We start from the raw sequence: 23,225 nt of genomic DNA, 5'->3' as shown, positions 1-23,225 counted from the left end.
ACGTTACCCAAAGTGGATTACAAAAATATACACAAATAAAAACCATAGTACAATTTTTAAAAGCAAGCTGAGAACAGGCATTTCAAAACAGTGCTAAATATTTCTAAAACAAGCATGGAGTGACATGACCATAACAAAACACCCAGGCACCATCACAGACTAGCCTTTACAAGAAAGGATTTTAAGGCCGATAGAAAGATGCAACCTGCCAAACTTCAAGCAGAATCAAATAACAGATCCGTGGGGCCACCAGCAAAAAGGTCCTGTTCTGTGGGCTCCTCACTCTAGTTGCCTTTGTATGCAGGCAGCTAACTGGGGCCTCAGAAGCGGCTCTTAAGATGCAGTTAGGTTTCAATAGCATCTCCCCCCCAAAAAACATTTCTGCAATGAAAATAGGAACATCGTATTCTACATCAAGAAGCTTCTCCCATGTTTGATCTCCCGCACATATTGGCATTGTCAGTGCCGGATTTAGATATAAGCTAAACAAGCTATAGCATAGGGCCCCACTCTCTTGGGGCCCCCCAAAAAAATTAAAGGGGAAAAATCCTGGATGTACATTTCCAAATTATAAGATTAAAAAAACAAATAAAATAAAACCTACCTACAGCAACAGTGTTTGTGTGTTGTGTAGGCGCCTATAATGTAAGTCATGGGCCCCGCCTGCTAGTCTGCTCCCTAAAATATCACTGGCTTGCTCATTTCTATATATAGAGTGCCTACATTCTGCACATGGGACGCGGGTGGCGCTGTGGGTTAAACCACAGAGCCTAGGACTTGCCGATCAGAAGGTCGGCGGTTCGAATCCCTGCGACGGGGTGAGCTCCCGTTGCTCAGTCCCTGCTCCTGCCCACCTAGTAGTTCGAAAGCACGTCAAGTGCAAGTAGATAAATAGGTACCGCTCCAGTGGGAAGGTAAACGGCGTTTCTGTGTGCTGCTCTGGTTCGCCAGAAGCGGCTTAGTCATGTTGGCCACATGACCCGGAAGCTGTACGCCGGCTCCCTCAGCCAGTAAAGCAAGATGAGCGCCACAACCCTAGAGTCGGCCACGACTGGACCTAGTGGTCAGGGGTCCCTTTACCCTTTACCTTTACTATAGTATTGTAAGGGGGAGGCGGTGAGTGAACTGCCTGCAAGTTCTGTGCTGCTTTTTCGAGGGCTTGTGTCTGCCCACCGCCTCAGCCTACAGCTGAGAGGCGGTTCACGCAACGCACCCTGCCCTGGCCACTTCCAACCCCCTGGGAGGGAGGAGGAAAAACAGCTGCGAGAATATTGTTAGCGAAGAACTGGAAGAAACAAGATTTACCAACTATCGAAGAATAGCAGATGAAGATGATGGACTATATGGAACTTGCCGAACTGACCGGGAGACTCCGAGACCAGAGAAAGGAGACAGTGGAAGAAGATTGGAAGAAGTTTAAGGAATATTTGAAAAAATATGTTCATATTTAAATCTTTGAATAGCTTTGGAAGTGGATTTAGACTGTAGGGTTAGAAGTAGAAGATAGTGTATTTTAAAATAGTATTATTTATAAGTGTGATTAAAAAAAAGATGGCTAGAAACTATGATATATGTAAACTGCTAAAGATGAAGTAAAATGAAAATCAGATAGGTGGGACCTGGGGAAGCCCAAAGAAGAAAGAAAGAAAAGAAGGGAGGGAGGGAGGGAAAGAAACAAAGAAAGAAAGAAATAGGGACACTTGGAGGGTATGCAATAGGCCTACTCTAAGCTCAGCAAAGTCTGGGTCCAATCCAATCCAATCCTGATATACAGGAGTTGTTTTTTTATTCATGATTGCAACTCCAAATAATGGTTTTCCTGAAGCTCTTTGGAAATGAAGCCATGAAGGAACTCTCTTGAGTTTTTCTGACTTTCCCACTCATTTGAAAGAACTTTAGCAGGAGAAAGTACACCAGATATGGCCCCTAAGCCCATTTACTTGGAAGTAAGTTTCATCTGCTGCCAAAAAAGAAGTTTTAATGTGCAAAAGAAAAGCAGTCCAGGAACCAGCACCAGGCTAAAAGTTGTTTATAAAACTTTCAGAAACAAATGATATAAACAAGACGTGTCAGTAAATCATGCAGGTGGAGCTCCTTTACAAATGTCACTGAGGGCCTTGTGCAAATTTGAGGTGTGTACATTGAAGCCATTGACACCGAAGCTTCAGAATGAACAGAGACGCCACATGAGATCAGCCCAGGTTCAGTTCGCTGCAACAGCAGAAGATTTTTAGTGATACGAATTTGCGCCTTTGCAAAATGTCTCCAGCTATGTATGATGGCCCGGCCAGTCCAGGGAGACAGAAAAAGATAAGCTGAGCATTTGAGGTAATTTTGCTGAGGAAAGGAGAGAGGGAGGGTTTCTGCGAATGGAAAATCTGATGCGATTTGAAGGAGATATATAATTGATAAACGCAGCTTTCAAGAGCTATGGGGGATAGCCATTCTTACGGGAAGAAATCAACAATTACATAAGTGAACTGCGGTGTGCAAAGCACACAACCCTTTTATTCATCATCAGACCTTCATAAGCTGCCTTGGAAACCCCACCAGAACTTCACTGCAAAGATTCCAGAGTTCAGACAGAAATGCCCTTAGCAAGTTGAACACAGACCCTCCAAGTGTGCCTGTTTTCCAGGGACACTACCAGATTTACAGAAGCCGCTCCGGTTTCTGATCTGATCCAGCAATGTCCTGCTTTTCCTTAGGATGTCCCTATTTTCTTCGGGGAAATGTGGGAGGCTATGGAGTTATGCAACCCCCGAGTCAAGGAGATAAGTAAGGAGATAAGTAACTATACAACCTTTAGAAGACATCTGAAGGCAGCCCTGTAGAGGGAAGTTTTCTTTAAGGAGATAGCTATATATTGGAAGTTGCCCAGAGTTTATGGGGCAATTCAGTCAGATGGGCAGGGTATAAATAACAATATTATTATTATTATTATTATTATTATTATTATTATTATTATTATTAACATTATTAACATTATTAACATTATTATGATATTTGACATCCCTATTTTCATCAGAGAAATGTTGGAGGGTGTGTGAGCATGGGGAATTCTTTGAGGCAGAATTCTTTGTCTCAGGATTTGGGTTTAGGGACAACATTTAGTTCGTAAGAGGCAGATGATCTGGAAAGGTTCAAGCCATGTGCTTGCATCTTCAAATCTACATCATCATCATCATCATCATCATCATCATCATTGATTTTGATTTCTTACCTGCCCTTCTCCATAAAGTCCCAGGTAGAGTTGCCACGATATACAAATACAAGATTAAGATCCGTTAAAACCATTTGCGATGGGAAGACTAAGGTGGTCTCTAAAAATAGGTTGTCTCAGGGGTAAGAGACAGGCTGAAGTGGTGCATCTTCAGAATATGATTAAAGCTGTACAGTTTAGGCACCAGACAGACATCTGGGGGAGGAAATTCCACAGCTCAGCCGCCGCCAAAAACAGTAGCCTCTCCTAGGTTGCTACCACCACCATCCTGAACTTCCCATGTTTGTTCAGACAAGCCTGCTCACCTATGTAGGTAGAAAGTTGGTGTGAGTTTTAATCTGTTTCCAGTCTACTGTTATTTTAGCTTTCCAAAAGCCTTCAATTATTGATATTGTATGTGGGCTGGAACTGGTCTGTGACCGAAATAATAAAATTCATTCATTCAAATTATTGTGTTTTTATTATTATTATTATTTACTGTTTTATCTTTTTTGAGATTTGGTTGTTGTTGCTTTTTGACAATTAAGCAGCGTACAGATTTTATGAACTAAATAAATAAGGGTGAGCTTTCAGATATTCAGTTCTGCATGGTGTGTTTTCTCAGACTTGCGTATGTTCAGACTATTGTTATATATACTCCTGAAGTGCCAAAGTGGCTTCTAAGCAGTTTACCAATATAAAATACCAATTAACAAAAAAGTGCATAATTAAAGCAAGCAAGAAAACAATTCCATAAGCAAACCTTGCAATTAAAATGTGCAGTAAAAGAAAGAACAAACAGGCACAAGAACTTAATTCAAGTTCATACACCAACTATCTCACAATATTCCGCACTGAATTATTCCCAGATTCTTTCCTTCTTCTTTCTAGGGAAATATTAGCTTCGTCTCACCTTCAAGGGCTCTCAGTTCATCTCCTCAAAACAAATTTAGAGAGTTTTCTATTTCCTTTCCCTTCCACCACCTTGACTTCCCCCCTCCCATTTCTCATTCCTGCCCCCCCCAAAGATCTCCCAAACAAAGACAGCTCCTCAAATTTCACTCAGACCCGCTTGGACTAACTGAAAATCCCCACCACAGCCATTTATTTTATTTAGTTTTATTTATTTAACAAAGTGTATATACTTCTTGCGTGTCAAATACCTCTCAGTGGTTTGCAAGAACATAAAACTAAACAGGAAAAATATTGCTAAAGCGCTGTTAAAGCGGGTCTTTAAAATATCGGAAAGATTATTGAAATCAGCAGTAGCCAAAAAGAAATAAAGCAAACGTAAGTTTTACATGCTGAGAGCAAAAACGTTTTAAGCAGGCACCAAAAGGAGTACAGTGATGACTCCAAGCCTGGCAACAAGCTAAGATATGTTCATCTTCTCGGGCTTTTCATAAAATCGTAGAATCGTAGAGGTGGAAGGGGATCCCCAACGGTCATCTAGACCAACCCCCTGCAATGCAGGAATCATAGCTGAAGAATCCCGTGTGGGGGTTAAGTTAGCTTCTCCACCTCTTTTAATAGGATGGGGGCAGGACTTGTATTGTTGGCTGAGCATCCTAGGAAGCATTAAGATGTTAAATTATTTTTGTATGCCACAACTGCTGCTCAAATTTTACTAGCTAAGAATTTGAAAACACAAGAAATACCAACAGTGGAAGATTGGCAGATGAAGATGATGAACTCCTCAGAGCTAGCCGACCTGACTGGGAGAATCCGCGACCAGAAGGAGGAGGACTACCAGGAAGAATGTACAAAATTTAATGATTATTTAGCTAAACATGTTAAGTTAATTTAATGGAAAAAGCTTGTAAATACCAGAGAGGCCTGGGATTTTAATATGTTAAGTGATGAATTAAGATGATGTAATGCTTAATTGAAAAGAAAGAAAGAAAGAAAGAAAGAAAGAAAGAAAGAAAGAAAGAAAGAAAGATGTTAATGACTAAGTTAATTTTTAAAGAATATTGGTGTTGGGAAACCGTTAAAATAATTTACACTGAAATTCAACCAGGGAGATACGAGGAAGTCACTTAACAAAGTTACTGAAGTTTGGTTTGAATAGAGTGAAGATTTATGTTTGTTTGTATTGTTTGTCTATTTGTTTGTTTTAAAACTTTGTTGAAAAACTAATAAAAAAAATTTGGGGGGGGGAAAGGAATTTATCATTGCATGCTGTTGCTTTGAGGTGGCTTTGCAGCATTGATTACACCTGTTTGCATTTTATCTTGTTACTCAGTTGCCTCCAGATTCTTCTGCATAAAGTTACGAACAAATGCAAATAAAGAAGAAGAATGTGGACCAGTCCATCAATTTGCCACCTGTTAATCAGACTCCTTGCTCAGCTGACGCCCCAAAACATCCCTTCCCATCTGAGCCTCCCCATCTATTCCCACCCCCTGTTTTATCCTCCTTATCTAGCTTGTTATTTTCTGCCTCCGTCTACCTGAAAACAAATACTGGATTTTCTATCCTTCCTCAGTGGCCACAGCCTAGTAACAGAGGCATTGTTTAAGGTAGTGGAGTCCCCTTCCTCAGAGATTTTTAAGCAGAGGTTGGATGGCCACCTGTCATGGATGCTTTAGTTGAAATTCCTGCATTGCACAGGGTGGGGCTGGATGACCTTTGGGGGCCCCTTCCAACTCTACAAATCTATGATTCTATGACTTACCCTCTTTTCTGCTGGATAGTTTTGCACCTGCTTTTCAGAACTCTGCATCTGGGTTGGAATGTTCATCATACCCTTCTCTTACCTGCCTGCTCTTGTTTATAGTGACAAAGAATTTTTTTAAATAAATTGCTGGTTTTCTTAACATCGTGGAAGTCCATAAATTGCATGTTTGTTTGTTTATTAAGTTTGTATACTGCCCTTCATACCTAGATCTCAGGGAGGTTCACAACATAAGAATACAATACAGTGGTACCTCAGGTTAAGTACTTAATTCGTTCTGGAGGTCTGTCCTTAACCTGAAACTGTTCTTAACCTGAAGCACCACTTTAGCTAATGGGGCCTCCCACTGCCACCGCACGATTTCTGTTCTTATCCTGAAGCAAAGTTCTTAACCTGAAGCACTATTTCTGGGTTAGCGGAGTCTGTAACCTGAAGCGTATGTAACCCGAGGTACCACTGTATAAAAACACAAAATATTTTAAAATGCAAGAGTGAGAGGACGGCAGGTGAGCGATGACTTGGCAGCACCCACAAGTCCCCATAGGAAGGATGTGGGTGCAAAGGATGAACTTGTGGGGAAGAAGAATGTCTCTAACCCCTAACCTAATTTGTTTTAATGGGCAGGAGAGAGGGGGAAAGAGAGAGAGAGAGAGGGAGGGAGGGAGAGGGAGAGAGAGAGAGAGAGAGAGAGAGAGAGAGAGAGAGAGAGAGAGAGAATATTTTTGGAGGAAGCCAAAGAATGCCATCTCTATCGAGAGCAGCCCAGATCATTTTAGTGGGACTAAAGTTCCATTTCTTCCAATCCTAAAGACACAACCCAGAAAAAAATGCCATTGATTCCAAATGTTGTTTCCAGAAGCAAGAAAATCCTCTGCAGCTATTTGTCTGGCCTAGACAACAGGACATTTTGTTGTTCACTCTTCAGAGTTGAGGAAGACAGATGACTGGCTACAAACTAGGAAATTTCGTAGGCTTCCAGACTGTCACTTTTTTCTTGGAATACCAGCCATTGATTAGGAGGTCTTGCACAACCAACCTGCTGTCTCAAAAGATCAGAATTTTGCAATAAGGGATGTGATGGAGAACCACACTGGAAAGTGTGAAGTTAACACTCTTTGTTGTCTAACCTCCCTGCAAACTTATCAGAACAAATGCCCATCGAGGAGCAAATATCTAAATTCCCTGCAAACAGATCCTAAGGAACGCTCGATAAACAAATCATCTTGAAGTGTTCCACGTGGTATCTAAGAAGGAATCATTGGTTATGGTTGATTGGGAGCATCTCCTGCACAAGTCCCTCTGAAGTCACTGGATGCTATGCATGTGGAAAGTGCTACTACTACACATCTCCCATTTATAGCAATGGGTCTTGTGCAGGAGACCTTCCCAATAGACGCTGTCCACTGGCATTTTATGTACTGAAAATTACTGTGGGGCTTTTGCCATCTGTAAAGAACAGAAAGATGCATGAAGAGGCAGATTTGCAAAATACGTTATTAACCTCTTCATCTACACAGTTCCAGCAGTACATGTCAAAAAATCAACAACCCAGATATACCAAACTGGAGGTGTGGAAGGTGTCGTTTCGTGAAGCCCCTTCCACCCCACATATATATCGGATGTGATATAAAACCTGGTCATCCTACCCTATATCTGCTTAGAGAGAGCAACCTTGAATAGCATGAGTTAAATGACTGGTTTCTGGCTTCAGTTGAAAGTGCTGGTTTTGATCTGGAAAGCTTTGGTGTGCCTGAGGAGCCCAAGATCTCAAGGTCTGCTTATCCCCACATGAAGGAAGCTAGCCCCTGTGTGCCTGTGGAGCCTCTTCTTCATGTGCCCCCTCTGAAGCTGGAGAGCAGAAACAGGCCTGTTCAGGAGTGGCTCACTTCTCGGTAGTGACACCCGCCCTGTGGAACTCCCTCCCACCAGATGTCAAAGAGCAAAACAACTACCAGACTTTTAGAAGACATCTGAAGGCAGCCCTGTTTAGGGAAGCTTTTAATGTTTAATAGGTTATTGTATTTTAGTGTTCTGTTGGAAGCTGCCCAGAGTGGGTGGGTATAAATAAATAAATAAATATAATAATAATAATAATAATAATAATAATAATAATAATAGTAATAATAATAATAATAATATTTGGGGTGCTCTCCCCAGCCATCCTTCTCCACTTCTAGCTGCCAGGCAAGGACTTTCTTCCTCTTTATTCATCATCATCATCACCATTATTAAATTTATATACTGCCCTAAGCGCAGTTCACAACATAAAAATACAAGATTAAAAACGCTAGAATTTTAATTGGGACCATACCCCTTGCCTGTTTGGGGGTTCATATTTTAGCAGGGTGTGGCTGGCTTTTTCCTTTATATAATATTGCAAGATGGGCACTCTTAGTAAATGAAGGTGGTTAGTTCCCTGTGCCGATTGTAGGTGTGGCATTTGCATAAGTCATATTGAGACATTCTGTGTCGTAAGTGGCTGATATTATTATGCTGCAATTGTTGTTGTTTTTCCTGTTGGGATGCATTGTGGTGGGATATAGAATCACTGAACTGTAGAATTGGAAGGGATCTCCACCAACGATCGCTTGGTCCAAACCCCTGAAGCAGTGCAAGAATCAAAGCTCAAATATATAGCTAAATAGAATGCTAATATAGAGAGAGATATAGAGAAGATAAAGAAGATAAATCGCACACACCCCTCCTGGAAAAGCGTGGCCTCTTTTTGCATACTCCGAGGCGACTAGCAGGAAGCAACGGTCATTTTATGCTTGCTGGTAAGAGCAGTTGAAAGAGCCAAGTCTCTCTCGGAAAAACAGAGGGGCGGCGGCGCGCGGCGCAGCGCTAAATACGATTTATTTAGCGGGGGGTCAGGGCTGCAGCTGTACCAACTGTAACGCGCGCATCTCAAGCTTTAACGTATTTCATCTGAGCTATCTTCACACCAACTCTGCCTGGTAGGCCAGCATTACTATCAAGATATTGCAGAGAAGTTGGTGGTGGGAGCGGACCCAACCTCCGCATCCTCTTTTGCTATTAAATGTATTGGGCAGATGATCTGGACCAGGCCGCGGAGCCGAGGGCGCAGATCACAGCGCTGGGTGTTATCCAGAAACGGCCCCGCCCTGGAGGGGACAGATCGTGTGAAGGAAGGACGCCAGGTCAAGTGTCCACCTCTCTCCTCGCAAGAGGCACACCAATTGCTCAATTCTCCAGACTACTGAAGAAGATCTGCCTCTTGCACAATGACTTTTTTAAAAAAGGAGTGGTCCCTCCATGTCTGCCTATCTGGGCTGGTACTGTTTTTAGAAGTTTGGGTTGTTCGCCGCCTGGAGCTCCTTTGGGAGGAAAGTCGGGCTATATCGATGTAAGTATTAAAGAAATGCACCTTCTGCGTCTCTCATTCGTTTCAAGGGGGCTTGCTCGTGAGAAAGACGGTCAAAAGAAAACACAAGAAGCACCCCACCTTGCACTTACTTTCGAGTAAAGTCGGGGCCTTTACCGTATACTCTTCCCTAGGACTGAACTCGTATATTTAAAGCTATGGTTTTCCCAGTTGTGATGTATGGAAGTGAGAGCTGGACCATAAAGAAGGCTGATCGCCGAAGAATTGATGCTTTTGAATTTTGGTGCTGGAGGAGACTCTTGAGAGTCCCATGGACTGCAAAAAGATCAAACGTATCCATTCTGAAGGAAATCAGCCCTGAGTGCTCACTGGAAGGACAGATCCTGAAGCTGAGGCTCCAAGACTTTGGCCACCTCGTGAGAAGAGAAGACTCCCTGGAAAAGACCCTGATGTTGGGAAAGATGGAGGGCACAAGGAGAAGGGGACGACAGAGGACGAGATGGTTGGACAGTGTTCTCGAAGCTACCAGCATGAGTCTGACCAAACTGCGGGAGGCAGTGGAAGACAGGAGTGCCTGGCGTGCTCTGGTCCAGGGGGTCACGAAGAGTCGGACACGACTAAACAACAACAGGACTGAACTCAGGACCTCGCAGCCCAGCCGTTTCCAAAATTTGCAGCGGCCAGCAGCTCCGGACGGACACTCCAGGCTAGGCACACCGGTGCAGCTGCGGCCTGAATTCTACCTTTTTGCCATCTCGGTTTGCAGCCAGGAATGCACATATAGCTACAGACGCTCCTTTTAGTATCTTTCCTTTTAAAACATATTTTCCTGCCCTGCAACTGTTGCAGAGCAACACAACGGCTCTTAATTCCAAAGGAAATGTACTCGACCTCGGGGCTGCAGAAACCGACCCTTTTTTTATTCCCACAGTCATGATGGAGGTATAATTTAAGCGAGTTTAAAAGGCGAAGCTGCACATGCTCAGAGGATTCCCCACGCCCTTCTTAAAAAGTAAAATAAGATCGGGCCTGGCGAGCTGACCCGCACCTCCCTTCTCAGTGACACTCCCTCCCCCCGCCCCAAATATATCAGGAAGTTGTAAAGCGGGGAATGAAATTTGAATGGTGCGCTTCACACGTAATGGAATACCCCAGAGAAGTCCAGCGTCCCCAAGTGTCATTTATCAAACGCTTCCCATAAAATGAAATAAAATTTCCGGAAGCCGTTTCACCATAAATGCACTTTTTTGGGGGGTGGACTAGAAACGACCCAGCGGCAGCCATCGTCTCCCAGCTGGGGGAATGCGCCAGGTTCAGCGGTCACGAGCGCACGTGTGAATCCGCTATTCCCACCCCGGGCCAAGAACCAGACAGAGATCTTTCAAAAGTAGGGGCGCCAAGAGTGTTCGTGCGTGGTGATGGCGCAATAGTCTTTTCAGTTTGGCTTCTCTTTCTCTCCTCCTTTTCCCTCCCTCTCTTCTCTTCGTGATTGTTGCGGGTTCTTCCTCCACATTGGGAATGGAGACAGCGTAAGGGGCGCAGGAAAGGGTGGGATTCGGCTGTGCAACCGGAATTATGGCCGCGCAGATTTTTCCCCTCGCAGGACCGCGAAGGCGGCAGAGCTTCTCTGATATTTCCCAGCGAATTCTAGAATTCAACTTGTCTAGGGAGATCTATGGGTTGGTAACAACAGAGGAGAAGGAAACTGATTTATCCCACTTTATCGTGCCAACTTATTATTATTAAAGACTGCTGAAAACTTGTCTTTTCCACCAGGCTTGGGCAGGCAATTCAAAATACATCTCTCCACAATGTTTAATTGATGTTTTTAATTTTTTTCTGGTCTTATTGCATGGTTTGATGTTTTAATTGCAGTTAATCGCCTATGTGTATGTATGTATGTATGTATATGTGTGTGAGAGAGAGATATGACCCAGCGGTATACAAATATTTTAATACCTAAATAATGGTTTCTGCGGTAGAAACGAGGTGTTTTTTCTCGGTGGTGGGAAACACAACCACTGCAATAAGGAATTTGCATTTCGGAGTTATGGCAGAAGGATCAGTGAAAACTTTGATTTTTGAGGAGGGAAAAATCGATCGATCGATTGATAAATTACAGATCGTGTGTTATTTACACACACACAGGAGCATTTTATGGGCAAAGGGGCCGCTTAGCGCAGCGGGCGCTGGGCAGACTTTGTGTGAAATAAAAATAAAAATGCAAAATTCCTGGAACGGAGGTCCGTGGAGTAAAAGAGCTCTGACCGCGGCTTTGGTACCTTCACAGGTTCCTGTCCACATCCACACCCGCCCGCTTGCTGGAAGCTGGTGATCCGCGTGTCTGGATTTGCCCCTCGTTCTTCTTTCCTGGTATCAGTTTCCCATCAAACGAGAAATATGGTGCCGCTTTCTGGAGGCGGCTGAAGCCGAGGATCGAGGGAGGCGACGAGAAAACTCCCCTAGCAAGCCGATCTTGCCATTCCAGGGGATCGGGCCGTGACGAGGAGATGACGCGGTCGCTGCGCAAAACCCAGGCAGCTATCTAGTTAGATCCCTTGAAGCCGGAGGGGGAGGAGAATGCAAAGGCCTCGATCCACAGGCCCTTTCAACGGCCAGCCAGATCTCATCTGCCTTTGAGGAGAAAGTCCAGAGACATCAAGGGTATCCGCTTTCGAGAAAAAGCAAGGAACGTGGCGGGACAGCGGACCATATCTTGACATATTCGCGCATCGAAAAGGGCGCCTCGTCTGTGGGTTCTGTTTTATTCTTCTGTCGTCTATTATATCTCTATTCTTTCCCACCTGTGATCGAAATCACCTCTCTGGGAAGGAAGGAAACTCTAGTGGTATTTCCAGATGAAAGGGAAAGGGTTGAACCACTCTATCTATCATCTATCTATCTATCATCTATCTATATCTATCTATCTATCTATATCTATCTATATCTATCTATCTATCTATCTATCTATCTATCATCTATCTATCTATATCTATCTATCTATCTATATCTATCTATCATCTATCTATCTATCTATCTATCATCTATCTATCATCTATCTATCTATCTATCATTACAAATATTATCTCTATAATTATTAATATAAATTTCATAAGCTTTACACATCGTTTGATTGTTAAAAACAAACCGCAGTTTTGTTATTTAAAATAACCATGAAACTTTCAAAAAGTTAAAATAACACTAGACTAAAAGCCGCTTTAAAACTCCGCTCAACTTTCTAAGGATCCGGGTGGGTTTGTCTCAACAGGAATGTTTTTAGCAGCCGCCGAAAACGCAAAGAAAGCGCCTGCCTGATTATCAATAAGCAGGGAGTTCCAAAGTGCAGGTGCTGCCACACTAAAATACGGAGTTCTTACAAATGCAGAACGTGGTACGTGGCACCTGTGAATAATCCTAATCCTAATCCTAATATGAATAAATAAATAATAACGCCATTTGATGGATTTCTTCCCCGTCTTTCACCATCAGGCCCCAGGGCGGGCGACAACAATATCAAAATTAAAGATTCAAGCCTGTTAAAACAAGTTTACAGTCTGGAGATTAGGGTGGGCTCTGAAAAGATCTCTCTCCCGCGAGGAGCCTGTAGATTCCCAGCACCGCTCGGCTCTTGTATCTGACCGAAGGGGAACGAGATCCCCGAAAACTTCTGCCCTAATAAATATATGTCATTTTCTAGGTACCGCCAAACTCTTGGGGGTTTCTGTTTTTTATCAGTCCAGCCGAAGCCCTGGAGTTTGGAGAGCTGATTTGCAGGATACGGGTCCTCAGCCCTCGGTGTTCCTCTGTGGGAGATGGGCTAGGCCATAGGGCGGAAGATCCCGACGAGTCCGTGGACCGGGCAGAGGCCCAGAGACCCCCTCGCGGAGCAAAACGCTCCTCCGGCTCGTGCAGAAGTGGCCCCGAGGCCTTGGATCGACTGGATCCCTTGGCGCTTATTTTTGCGCCTCGGGTCCTTTCGGTTCTGCGTGGATGCCTCGTCTGAAGAATTGCGCTCGCAAATTATACGTGTGCGCGAACCCTGTAGGTCGTGTGTGCGCTACGTCTATATTATCTACCAGCGCGGTGTTACAGAATTCCCTGCATTATCATATGTATAGCACTTTTCATGTTGCTCCAGCACCAGATAGATAGATAACGTCTCTCTCTCAACACACACAATTTATCCATATAATGATTACATACACGGGCACATGGGAATACAGTATAAGATAAGGCAATGGACTGCCCCGCTACGGGTGTTGCTGGTGTATATTAAAAAGCAAAGTCGTAACTGGCAGGATCCTACCAAATTTTATTTTATTCGGTTCTGATTACATGTGAATACCCATGGCTATCAGCCCTCTTCGCTTCCACGAAAATATCCCCATCCTTTTGACTGATCTTGGACTGGACTTCTTTATGTTCCGAAGGAATATCTAGCCGCTTGGTTCTTTGCTCTGCTGCGTTTGGATCACTCAGTAAAAGTCTTCAAAACTGGGGTGTATTAATTATCCAGAAATATTCATAGTGCCCTTGTAAATGTGAAATAAAAACAGTTATAACATGACGGGGGAGGGAAGAGGCGGAGTCGACTTTCTCTTAGCAGTTACCCGCAGTTTTTGAAGATAGAAAAAAATAATAATTTCGAAATAAATGATAGTAATTAAAGCTCTGTTTTCATGCCACAAAGGCAGGCATGAAGCGAGTCTCAGTGAATTCCTGTTTATTTCGGTGACGCCCAATAATTTATCCCTGGATAAATTGCATCCCTGGACTGTGTTCAATTCGTCCCCCCCCCGCAAAGCATGTTAGGGGGAGAATGTCTCCACAGGAAGGAGTAGGAGCGCACATACATACACACAGAGACACACACATAAACAAACACATGCACACTTCATATCATTTCAAAAACAAAGAAATACACTATCTGGGATCTATCATTTAATAGTGACTATTGTTACACAGTTTTCGAAGTTGAGGTAATAATAAAAATATGAAATTCATGATATTGTCTGAGATAAATAAGGAAGCGGCGCTCTCAAGCGACCGAGCGGGAAGGTCTCCGCAAGCCCGGCGGAAATTACTGCGCAAAAGCGCTACGGTGTTCCCTGGGTGGGGTTGAGCAACAGGCCTCGAGGACAGATCCGCTCCGAGTGTTTTTGAGTTTTTTTGGGGGGGACGGGACACCGGTGTATATTTGCTAATATGAAATTTGTACATTTAGCCCCCGAATCCGCAACAATTTTCCATTTTTCTCACAAAAGCAGCAACAAAGAAATCTATATCGGAATTAAAAGAGAGAAAGTAGGGGCGGAAATTGCGAGAGAGTGAGAGGATTTGCTTCCCGAAGAAAATTCCAGGCCGGATTTCGGAAAGGAAAACATCCTCAAATCTCGATTTTTGAGACCGAAGCAGTTAGACACATAGTGATCATGTATTAGAGTCGCTAGGCCAAAAAAGGCTATAAATATAAATCACACTCAGATACACACATATAAACCTGCGGTGGTTTTGAAAGTGAATCTAAGACCGAAATCAGTGGGTCTTCGTCTCTGCGTAAAAGCGTCGTGAGCTGCGTTTGCGCGCTCGGGCCTTGATCACAATCCGGCAGAGTTCTGGGCATTGATCCCAAGGGATCTTAGGACTGTCTCTCCTGGTCCTTTTTATGGAATTACCACCCTTTTTGCCTCCATTTTGTCAGAGCTGGGGGGGGGGGTGCCTTTGCGGCAAAATGGAGGAAATCTGACAGCGCGAAGCGGAATCTCCTCCGGTTCTTCATTTCTCCTTTAACTTTTGCAATCCGGATCAAAATCAGATGCTGCAGGAAAAGGGAAGCGCGTTCCGGTTTCGAAGAGGGGGAGGAGAGGAGGAGTTGGGAAGGCAAGTGGCGTGGGAGAAATGGTCCACGAAGGCCTCTGGCTGCTTGTTTGGAAGAGCAAACGCGGCTGCGCGTCCTCAAAATGGCACCGCGGGCGCCTGGAAGCAGGTTTCGAAAAGGGTCAGGCGTTGGCGCAACAGAGAAAAGCGCCCTAGAAATCGTTATATGGTCAGAATTAGGGTTTGTTCCTTTATTCCTCTTCGGCCGACACCAAGATGGGGCTCGATCCAGCTGGTCGGGCTCCTGAGCAGGGTCTTCTCGGACGCCAGGGGCCTACCGCTGCTGGGTTCCTCGGATGTAAAGTCCAGTCCAGCCACAATCCACGGGAAGGAAATGGTGTGTGATTTTAAAAGGCCTAAATATTTCCATTTTATCATTTTTTTTAAAATCACATATTAAAGTTATGAACTGTAAGCGATTTACGCCAGTGGATATAGGACGGGTCCTCTATAAATTATATATAAATTAAAGAAGTCGTGTGTCCCCCACCCAAACCTCGCCAAGGCAGTGTTAGATATTTGCAAATAAATCACCGATCTGCTTACACACGGCAGATAGCACACAATTTGAGCAGAAATAAAACCGCATCTCGTGTCCTGGGCGGTGGGGGGGGGGCGTGTTGTAGACAAGGAAAGTAGGCGAATGCACTTGGCTTTGTTGGCAAGCGAGCACTGGGCCCGATCCATCCAGAGCTCAGCGCTTTCCACGGCTGGGATTTCAACGCGCGCTTAACCCTCTCATTTAAATCAATGTGACTTGGAAGTACTTAGCACCGCCCGGCTCTTTTGCGGCCTGTACCGCTTGCCCTGTGCGGATTCTAGCTACCAATGAGACCCTCGTTTCCCCCTCTAATTCCACTGTGCAGTAATCAGCCAGCCTACCTGCCGACCCACCTACCGGCCTAATCTGTCTCGATAACTTAGTTTCAAGCCAGGCTGATTAGGATCTGATGAGGCACGTCCCAGCCCAACGAGCGTCCAGGCTTTTGCTTGCTAAAGTGTTTGGCAAGGGAGCGCAGGAGCTTGTAGTATAAGCGTCCCGGTGCCCTCGGGATGACCCCGGCTTCTCTCAAGGTATCCGGTGCATCTTCCAAACGTCAGCTTTAAAATAAGGCCAAACCCTGGAACACACTCCAGTTCCACACACGTAGGCACGCAAACACACACAAACACACGCGGGTCCCCTTTCCTCCCCGCCCTAAATTCCCTGCAGCAGCAGCCCGCCCCCGCAAGATGCAAAATTTGAGATCTGCGCTTACACAAAGCCATGTGCCTCGCGGAAACTAAACAAACCCCACCTCCCCATAAGCTCCTAGGGCGAAATTGACATGATGAAACTGAAACATACAAGAGGCCTCCTTGGCTTGTTCCGCGCTCCCCCCCCCGCCCTTGTGTGTGATGCCAGAGCCAGGCCAGATGCCCTCAGAAGCAGGTCATCTGTTGACCACGTCGGGGGAGGGAGAGTGGGGGTCCTACTAAGGATATATGTGTGTTAACGTTTTGTTGCAAGCTTCCCGGTGTGGCTGGGGCAACCCAGTCAGATGGGCGGCATATACATAACAATATCATTACTGTATTATTATTACTGTATTGTATTGTTATTACTGTATCATCATCATCATCATCATCATCATCATTACTGTTCTCTGTCAGTAGGAAAAGAAACAGGGGACGTGTGGTGGCTTTTAAACAAGGGTCTTTCAGAGAGGGAAGCGAGGAACTAAAAGAGGAAGCCTTAGAGAAAGAAGGAAGGTTGGTTGGTATTTGGGGCATTTTTCTAGAGAAGAAAATTAAGGGGTGCCTCCGTGTTAGGGGGGAAACAGAGGTGAGCGAGACTCGGGGACCTCAGGGAGGAGGATGTGCGCGCGCGTTTTAATGCAACTTACATAAAAAGATCATGGGCCTAAGAGGTCGGGTTACACAACTGTCTCTCGCAAATGGTCGTACATGTAGGTGGAGAGCGAAATTGAGAGAAGGGGAAGGTGCAAGAGGGGCTTACGAATACGCACACAAACACACACACACCCCTTGCGCAACCAGCTATATTTTATAACTGCTCTATTGATCAAGGCCAGATTTCCTCTCTGTTTTTCCAGTGTAAGGGATCCGAGCGTTAACTCTGGGCAGGTCAGCGCGGAAGATCTCCTGCGCAGACAAGCGCAGTTACTTCCACCGGTTCTGGCGCAGGAGACCTTCCCGGTGGATTGGTGCCCTAGAATCAATATGACTTTCAAAGCTGTTTTCTTTTAGCCTCGATTGCGTCCTCAAATGACAGCGAAGGTCAACTCAAACCCCTGCCATTTCCCTCACCTTCCCGTCTGCTTTCTTACGTGAGCAACGCATACAAATATACAAATCCTACTTTTTTAAAAAAACAACAACAATAAAATCATCAGTGGTACAAATACTATCTTTGGCAAAAGCCACCGCACCCTGCAGGGTTAGATAATGCGAAGGCTGCAGTTCCGCACACGCTTTCCTGAGGGTAAAGAACCTAACGGGAAACGATGGGACTTACTTCTGAGTAGACACGTGCAGAATTGCACTGTAAGCTGCCTAACCAAAGCAGGGCACGATCCAGCCCCAAAGTAAGCGCCTTCGCGTAGATTTCGATAGGAGACCCTCGACTCTCCCACCGAAACCAACGAAACTATCCCAAGTGCCTGGGCAATCCGACTGAATCTTGCCCCTTCTGACCAGATCCCATCACCCATTTGAGGTTATCTGGATCTAAGCTGATTTCAACTCCCGTTGAAAATAACTTCAAACAAAGCGTGCCAAACGGCCAGGCCTCGGGGTACAAGCGAGCCTCTCTCTCTCTCTGTTGCCTATTAAATTTATTTCCATATGTGTGTGCATGTGAATTTAAATCAATCACTTATTTTAAACAAATAATGCACGTTCCTCTCGCAGTGACTCTGGAACGCGCCACGGTTTTTGTTTTTGTTTTTTTGCAATTTTCTCCGTGCAAATGTCAGGGAGTCTGCACGGCCGCGTGGATCCGTCCTGTTTGACCATCCAGAGTGACTCGGCGGTGTGTACAAACGCACAGTACTTGCCTTCAGACCTATGGCTCTACGGTTATCTAGCCATCCTTCCATCCATCCGCCAATTCAAACACCCATCAGCCATATATTCCCAGCAAGCAGGCGAGGAGGACGGAGAAAGAGACGGTGACGCGGAAATCTTTCTAAAAAACCACCTTGAATTCGCGCAGGCTTCGAGGCTAAGCTGGGAAAACGGAAAGAGAAACGGATGAGAGCGAGGGCGCCATGGAAAAAAGATGGCTGGAGGCTTCACTGGGTGGGCCAGACGGCGACGGGAGAACAAGGGATATAGGCAGGACCCAGGAAGCAGAAATGCCCAGATTCCTTTTTCTCCTGTGGGATTTTCTGCAAATATTCGCCGTTTAGGCCCAGGCTTCGTGCCAATCTCTCAGGGGCAAATTATCTTTTAACACAGACACATACACACAATTCAAATCTGCAGAATTCAAGCCTCTCCCGCCTTTTCCCTCCTCTTCAATTTGGGTGGGTGCCAGAAAGACATAGGGGTTGCGGGCGAGCTTGAGAGGGACACAGGGCTGGTCGCCACTTTAGACAGGTCTCCGATCTTTTCGCTCCCGCCGTTGCAAAAATATATTTAAAATCTTTGCAAGGAGAATACGCCTATTCGCTTCAGATATTTTGAGGTTTCGTTGGGAAGACCTCGTTGCAAAAGGAGATAAGCAGTTGTGTGTGGCGCGTGCATGTACGTGGAAGGACTGATGGCTCTAGGGCGCAAAACCCGGCAGTAACTCAAACAATGAAGGGCCGTGGTTTCTCAGGCCCAGCAGACAAGGAGGGCTTTCTCGGCCCTTGATTTTCCTTCCTTCCTTCCTTCCTTCCTTCCTTCCTTCCTTCCTTCCTTCCTTCCTTCCTTCCTTCCTACCCTCCCTCCCTGCTCTCTTGGAGATGCATCTTGGCTATGGCTCCTCCACCACCGCAGCCCTTTGGGGTGTTTTTTGCAAAGATCAACGGGCCAACTCCAGAGAGGATCCGGACCCTGCGGTAGAAGTCACCAGCCGGCCCGCGCCAGGCGCCAGGCCTCCAGCCCGCCCGAGATTTCTTTCCGAGAGTCTCCAAAGGCCTCGGAAGGCCTCGGAAGAAAAGCAAGAAGTTGCATGGATGCATTTCTCAGTTATCACCCGCGATTCCTTTTACTTAATTTTGCCCACCTGCTTTGAGCACAACTGTGGGCGAGAGGAGTCCGTGGATCCTCGACAAACGACAACAACAACTCATCTATCTATCATCACGAAACGCAACGAAGGAGAAAAACAACGAAACGTCACGAAACGAAAATAATTAGATTCGGGCGGGCGGAAAAAGAGGACGGGTCAATCGAGTAAAAAATATAGCAATTGTACCTGAAATATTGTGTTTGTGAGAAATAGATTCACGCGCCTCCAGACTAAATCTCATAACAAGGATATCTGATAAGCATCGGGGAAAAACGAGAGAAAGAATGGGGAAAAAACAAGCCAAACCAAGACAGAGATTTATGATTTATGGCGTGCATCTAATAAAGATTGCCATGGTTTTTAGGATTTACACACGCACGCACGCACACACACACACACACACCCAAGACCAATAGACTGAAAGATAATCGAGAGAGAGAAATTGCTGGCTGTGTGACTCTTCTAGTCCTGCATAACTGCTACTGCCATCTTCAGCAAAAGCAGCTCTGAATTGAGAGAATATTCTTTGTGCTGCCTTTGGATTCAGTCTATTGTGCGTCTACAGGGTAATAATTCGGCCTTCGTAACGGGGGAGGGAAGCATTTTCATCTTGAAATCTCAGGCTTGGATTCCAGTGAAAGGATCTCTCCCCCCCCCCGCCCCCTTGCGCAGCCCCCTTTCTGCGGGGTCCCGTCCCCATCCTCGAAAGACTTGGGCAAAGGGTTGAGCCCCTTTTGGAGCGGGCAGAGCCGGGGAGGGTCACGAGCAGAGGGAACCCAGGGGAACGTTTTCAGCCTCTGCCTTCCTTCCAAGAGCTCAGTGCAGGATGTGTGTGCTCGAGAGAGAGAGAAGCGGGGAGAAAATAGCTTTTGACTTGCTGGTGCTGCAGTGACGCTGTTTTCCTGCGACAACAGCTTGCCAGCCAAGGCAGCCACCTGGAATTATTATCACGCGCGCACACGCGTTGCCCCCCAAAGACGGGCAGCTCCGGGGGAAGGGGTCAGGTCCGGGGAGAAAGAGACGAGGGCAAGACCGATTCCCTTAAAAAATAATCGCCTCCATCTGCTGCTTCTGTTGCAAATGCCACCCCCGTGCCATTGCCTGCTTGGAATGTCCCAACCTCCCCCCACCCGCGCCAGAGAAAACCTCCAGCCCAAATCAGCCCCCCACCCGCGCCCTTAGCAGTAACCATGCGATCGGACTCCTGTCGCTAGCTGTGCCCCTTCCTTGCTCCATCGGGAGGGTCCTGGAAAGGAGCATATGGGGCCAGATTTGGGGGGGGGGAGGGATGTGATGGAAAGTAGGGATTCATGGGGGGGGCGCTTTTTTGGAGAAGGGAAAGCGTTCAAGGAGGGGTGAGATGCTGAGGGGGAAGGGAGATGCTGGCTGGCTGGCTGGCTGGCTGGGCGGTGGGAGGACACCATTGCAGCCCAGCCGCAGTTGGAGACAGTGAACTGGGCAGCCGAGACCCGGCCGGGTCTCAAGAGGGCGAAGGAGACTGGCAGCAGAGAGTGACCCGGAGCAGGCTGGGGCAAGGAGAAGCGAGCGCACAGCGGGGTTTGGGGTCTGGAGAGCCAGGGGGAAAGGACAGGAAGCGTTTAGAGAGGGGCAGAGGGAGAAGGAATGGGGGGCAGAGTGTAGCTGGAGGGCGATGGTAGGATTGGCGCGCATCTTTGCAGAAAGACAGAGGTGTTCTGGTTTTTAAAATCCCCCCCCCCCAAAAGAACAGGTGGAGCAGGAAGCGTGCAAAAAGGGTCCAACGTGGGGTTGGGTGAAGAAGTCTCTGGAGCCGGACTGTGGCGACAGATGTGGAGAAGGGGAAGGCAGATCTTGACGGCGCGGTGGGTGGGTCGGGATACATGCAGCAGGTGTGCGTTTCGGTTGAAGGACTTGGGTTTGGGATCGGGTGGAAGGCCGGGGTACAAGAGCCGCCGCGCGCCCCTCCGCGAGTCGGGGGAGCCTTTCCCTTACCTCGCACCAGGATCCGGCGGCAGTAGTCCGCCTCGCCCGCCGAGGGCTGGCTCTCCGTCTCCGGGGCGCACTCCTTGGAGGAGCCGGGGCTGGCAGCCGAGGTCCCCGCCGTCAGGTCCTTGATTCCTCCACCTCCTCCTCCAGGAGCCCCTCCGCGCAACTTTGCGCTCTCCAGCGCGGCTGCGCGCGCCTCCTTGTCCCGGGCTCGCTCCGGGGCGCCGCCGGGGTCCCCCAGGAGGAGGGCGCGTCGGCCAGCCTCGCTCCCCCCATCGCTCATGCCTGGGGGCGCCCCGGCCCGGGGATGGAACATCCGCCGGCTGCCCCCTCCACTTTCCCCCGCTCCTCTTGCTGCCTCCCGTTTGCGCTCCCCGAAAGTGGAGGGTCAGCAATCGGGGGCCGGGAAGCCCAGCCAGGCGACCCAGGCCGGCAGCAGCAGCAGCATGGTGCTGGGAGGCGGGTCTGCCCCCCAGTTTCCCCCGTCTTGAGGTGTCCAGAAACCCCTCGCCTCGATTGGTTTCTTCCTTTTCCGAGCTGTTTTCCCGGGAATGCTCTCCTTTAGCAAAAGGTGCGGAGCCAAAGGATGTCAATCGGGCAGGCGAAGAGTTAAAAACTTTCCCCGCTCGGATCCAGGCTCCTGAGCTGCCCCCACCCCCATTGGAACTGCCGCTGCCCCTCGGCTCGGCAGCCCCGGCCAAACTTCACCGGCCCGGCCTGCTGGCGAGAGCTTCCCTGCCGCCCGGTTCCATCCCTCTCTTGCTTTCCTCTCTCTCTCTCCCTCTCCCTCTTTCTCTTTCTCTCCCTCCGTCTCCCTCTGATGAGCAAAGGCAGAAAAGGAGGACCAGGCGCGAGAGGCGAGAGCGCAGCTAAGCGAGCCCTCCCTCCCTCCCTCTCCCTCCCCCTCCCTCCGGCCTCTCCCCCCCCCCCCCGCACTTCACATCCTTCCAGGTTGGACCTTCCGCGGATGGGAGATCGATGCGTCTTTGGCAACGTGGATGGAGAGAATTTCGGCGTGCGGGGGCGGGCAGAGGAGGGTGGGGGTGGGGAGGTGGGAGGGATCCGGCGCTGAAGAGGAGGAGGAGGAAGAAAAAGAAGAGGGAAGGCAAGGAGACAATCCATAATTCCTCTCCACCCACCGCTTGGTTGTTGTTGTTTTTTCCTATTCCCAATTCCCATTTATTTGTTGAAGAAAGGAAATCCTTCTCTCCCCCCCCCCAACCCTACACGCACACACATTCCGTCCCTGGCACTTTAATGTTCCTCTGAGGGGCGGGGGGGGGAGGAGGGAAGCAGAGCGAGCTGGGGATAACGAGCCAGGCGTGGAAGGGAAAGGAGCGATTTCAAATGGACTGGCGGCCACACACGTAATTTCCTGCTCGCGAGTCCCTCGCCATTCATTGGCAAAACAAAGAATCGCCACTCGGCTCTGCACGCATTCTCACCCCCCGCTCCGCAAAGGAAAACTCCCCCCGGGTTTGGACTTTGTCAAAAGAAGCATCGCCAGGGAAGGAATAATAATAATAATAATAATAATAATAATAATAATAATAATAATAATAATAATAATGCAGCGTAAGGAACAATTGGTGGGCTTGCTTAAAGCTCTCCCTTTCGGGCAACTGTGAGCACTGTAAAGTGAATTAAAGTGCGCCACTTTCAAGCTGTTGCTCTTGTCAAATACATGGGAGCTAGTCCGTTTCAGGCTCTGAATGCTTGGCCAGTTTGGGCAAAGTCCGTTTCAGCAGGCCGAGCGAGGCCCAGGCGCGCGCTCCTCTGCTCTCGCCAAGGGCGAGGAAGGCCCCTCCGGAGAGATGGATGGATGGAGAGGTGAATGGCGCTTCTGGGTGTTTTTGTTGTCGCTGTTTTCAACAGACGGGTGAAAACGTCTCGCCCACTTTGGAAGGTGCCTTCTGTTCCCGCTTCATTAGGGGAG

The 23,225-nt window shown here is 47.3% G+C and overlaps 1 protein-coding gene across 1 annotated transcript in view; it reads right to left on the bottom strand.

The window, feature by feature from the left end:
- Window positions 1–22,167, bottom strand: part of VAX2 (ventral anterior homeobox 2) — a 61,455-nt gene extending 39,288 nt beyond the window's left edge. Inside the window, exon 1 of the mRNA XM_053402206.1 lies at window positions 21,296–22,167. Coding sequence (XP_053258181.1) covers window positions 21,296–21,605 — 310 coding nt within the window. The 5' untranslated portion in view covers window positions 21,606–22,167. The remainder of the gene's footprint in view (window positions 1–21,295) is intronic.
- Between the last annotated feature and the right edge of the window lie 1,058 nt (window positions 22,168–23,225).

The sequence above is a fragment of the Podarcis raffonei genome, chromosome 9, assembly GCF_027172205.1.
Source record: "Podarcis raffonei isolate rPodRaf1 chromosome 9, rPodRaf1.pri, whole genome shotgun sequence".
In the NCBI taxonomy this organism is placed as follows: domain Eukaryota; kingdom Metazoa; phylum Chordata; class Lepidosauria; order Squamata; family Lacertidae; genus Podarcis; species Podarcis raffonei.
The sequence above is the reverse complement of the archived record's forward strand: the minus strand, read 5'-3'. Positions and strand labels throughout refer to the sequence as shown.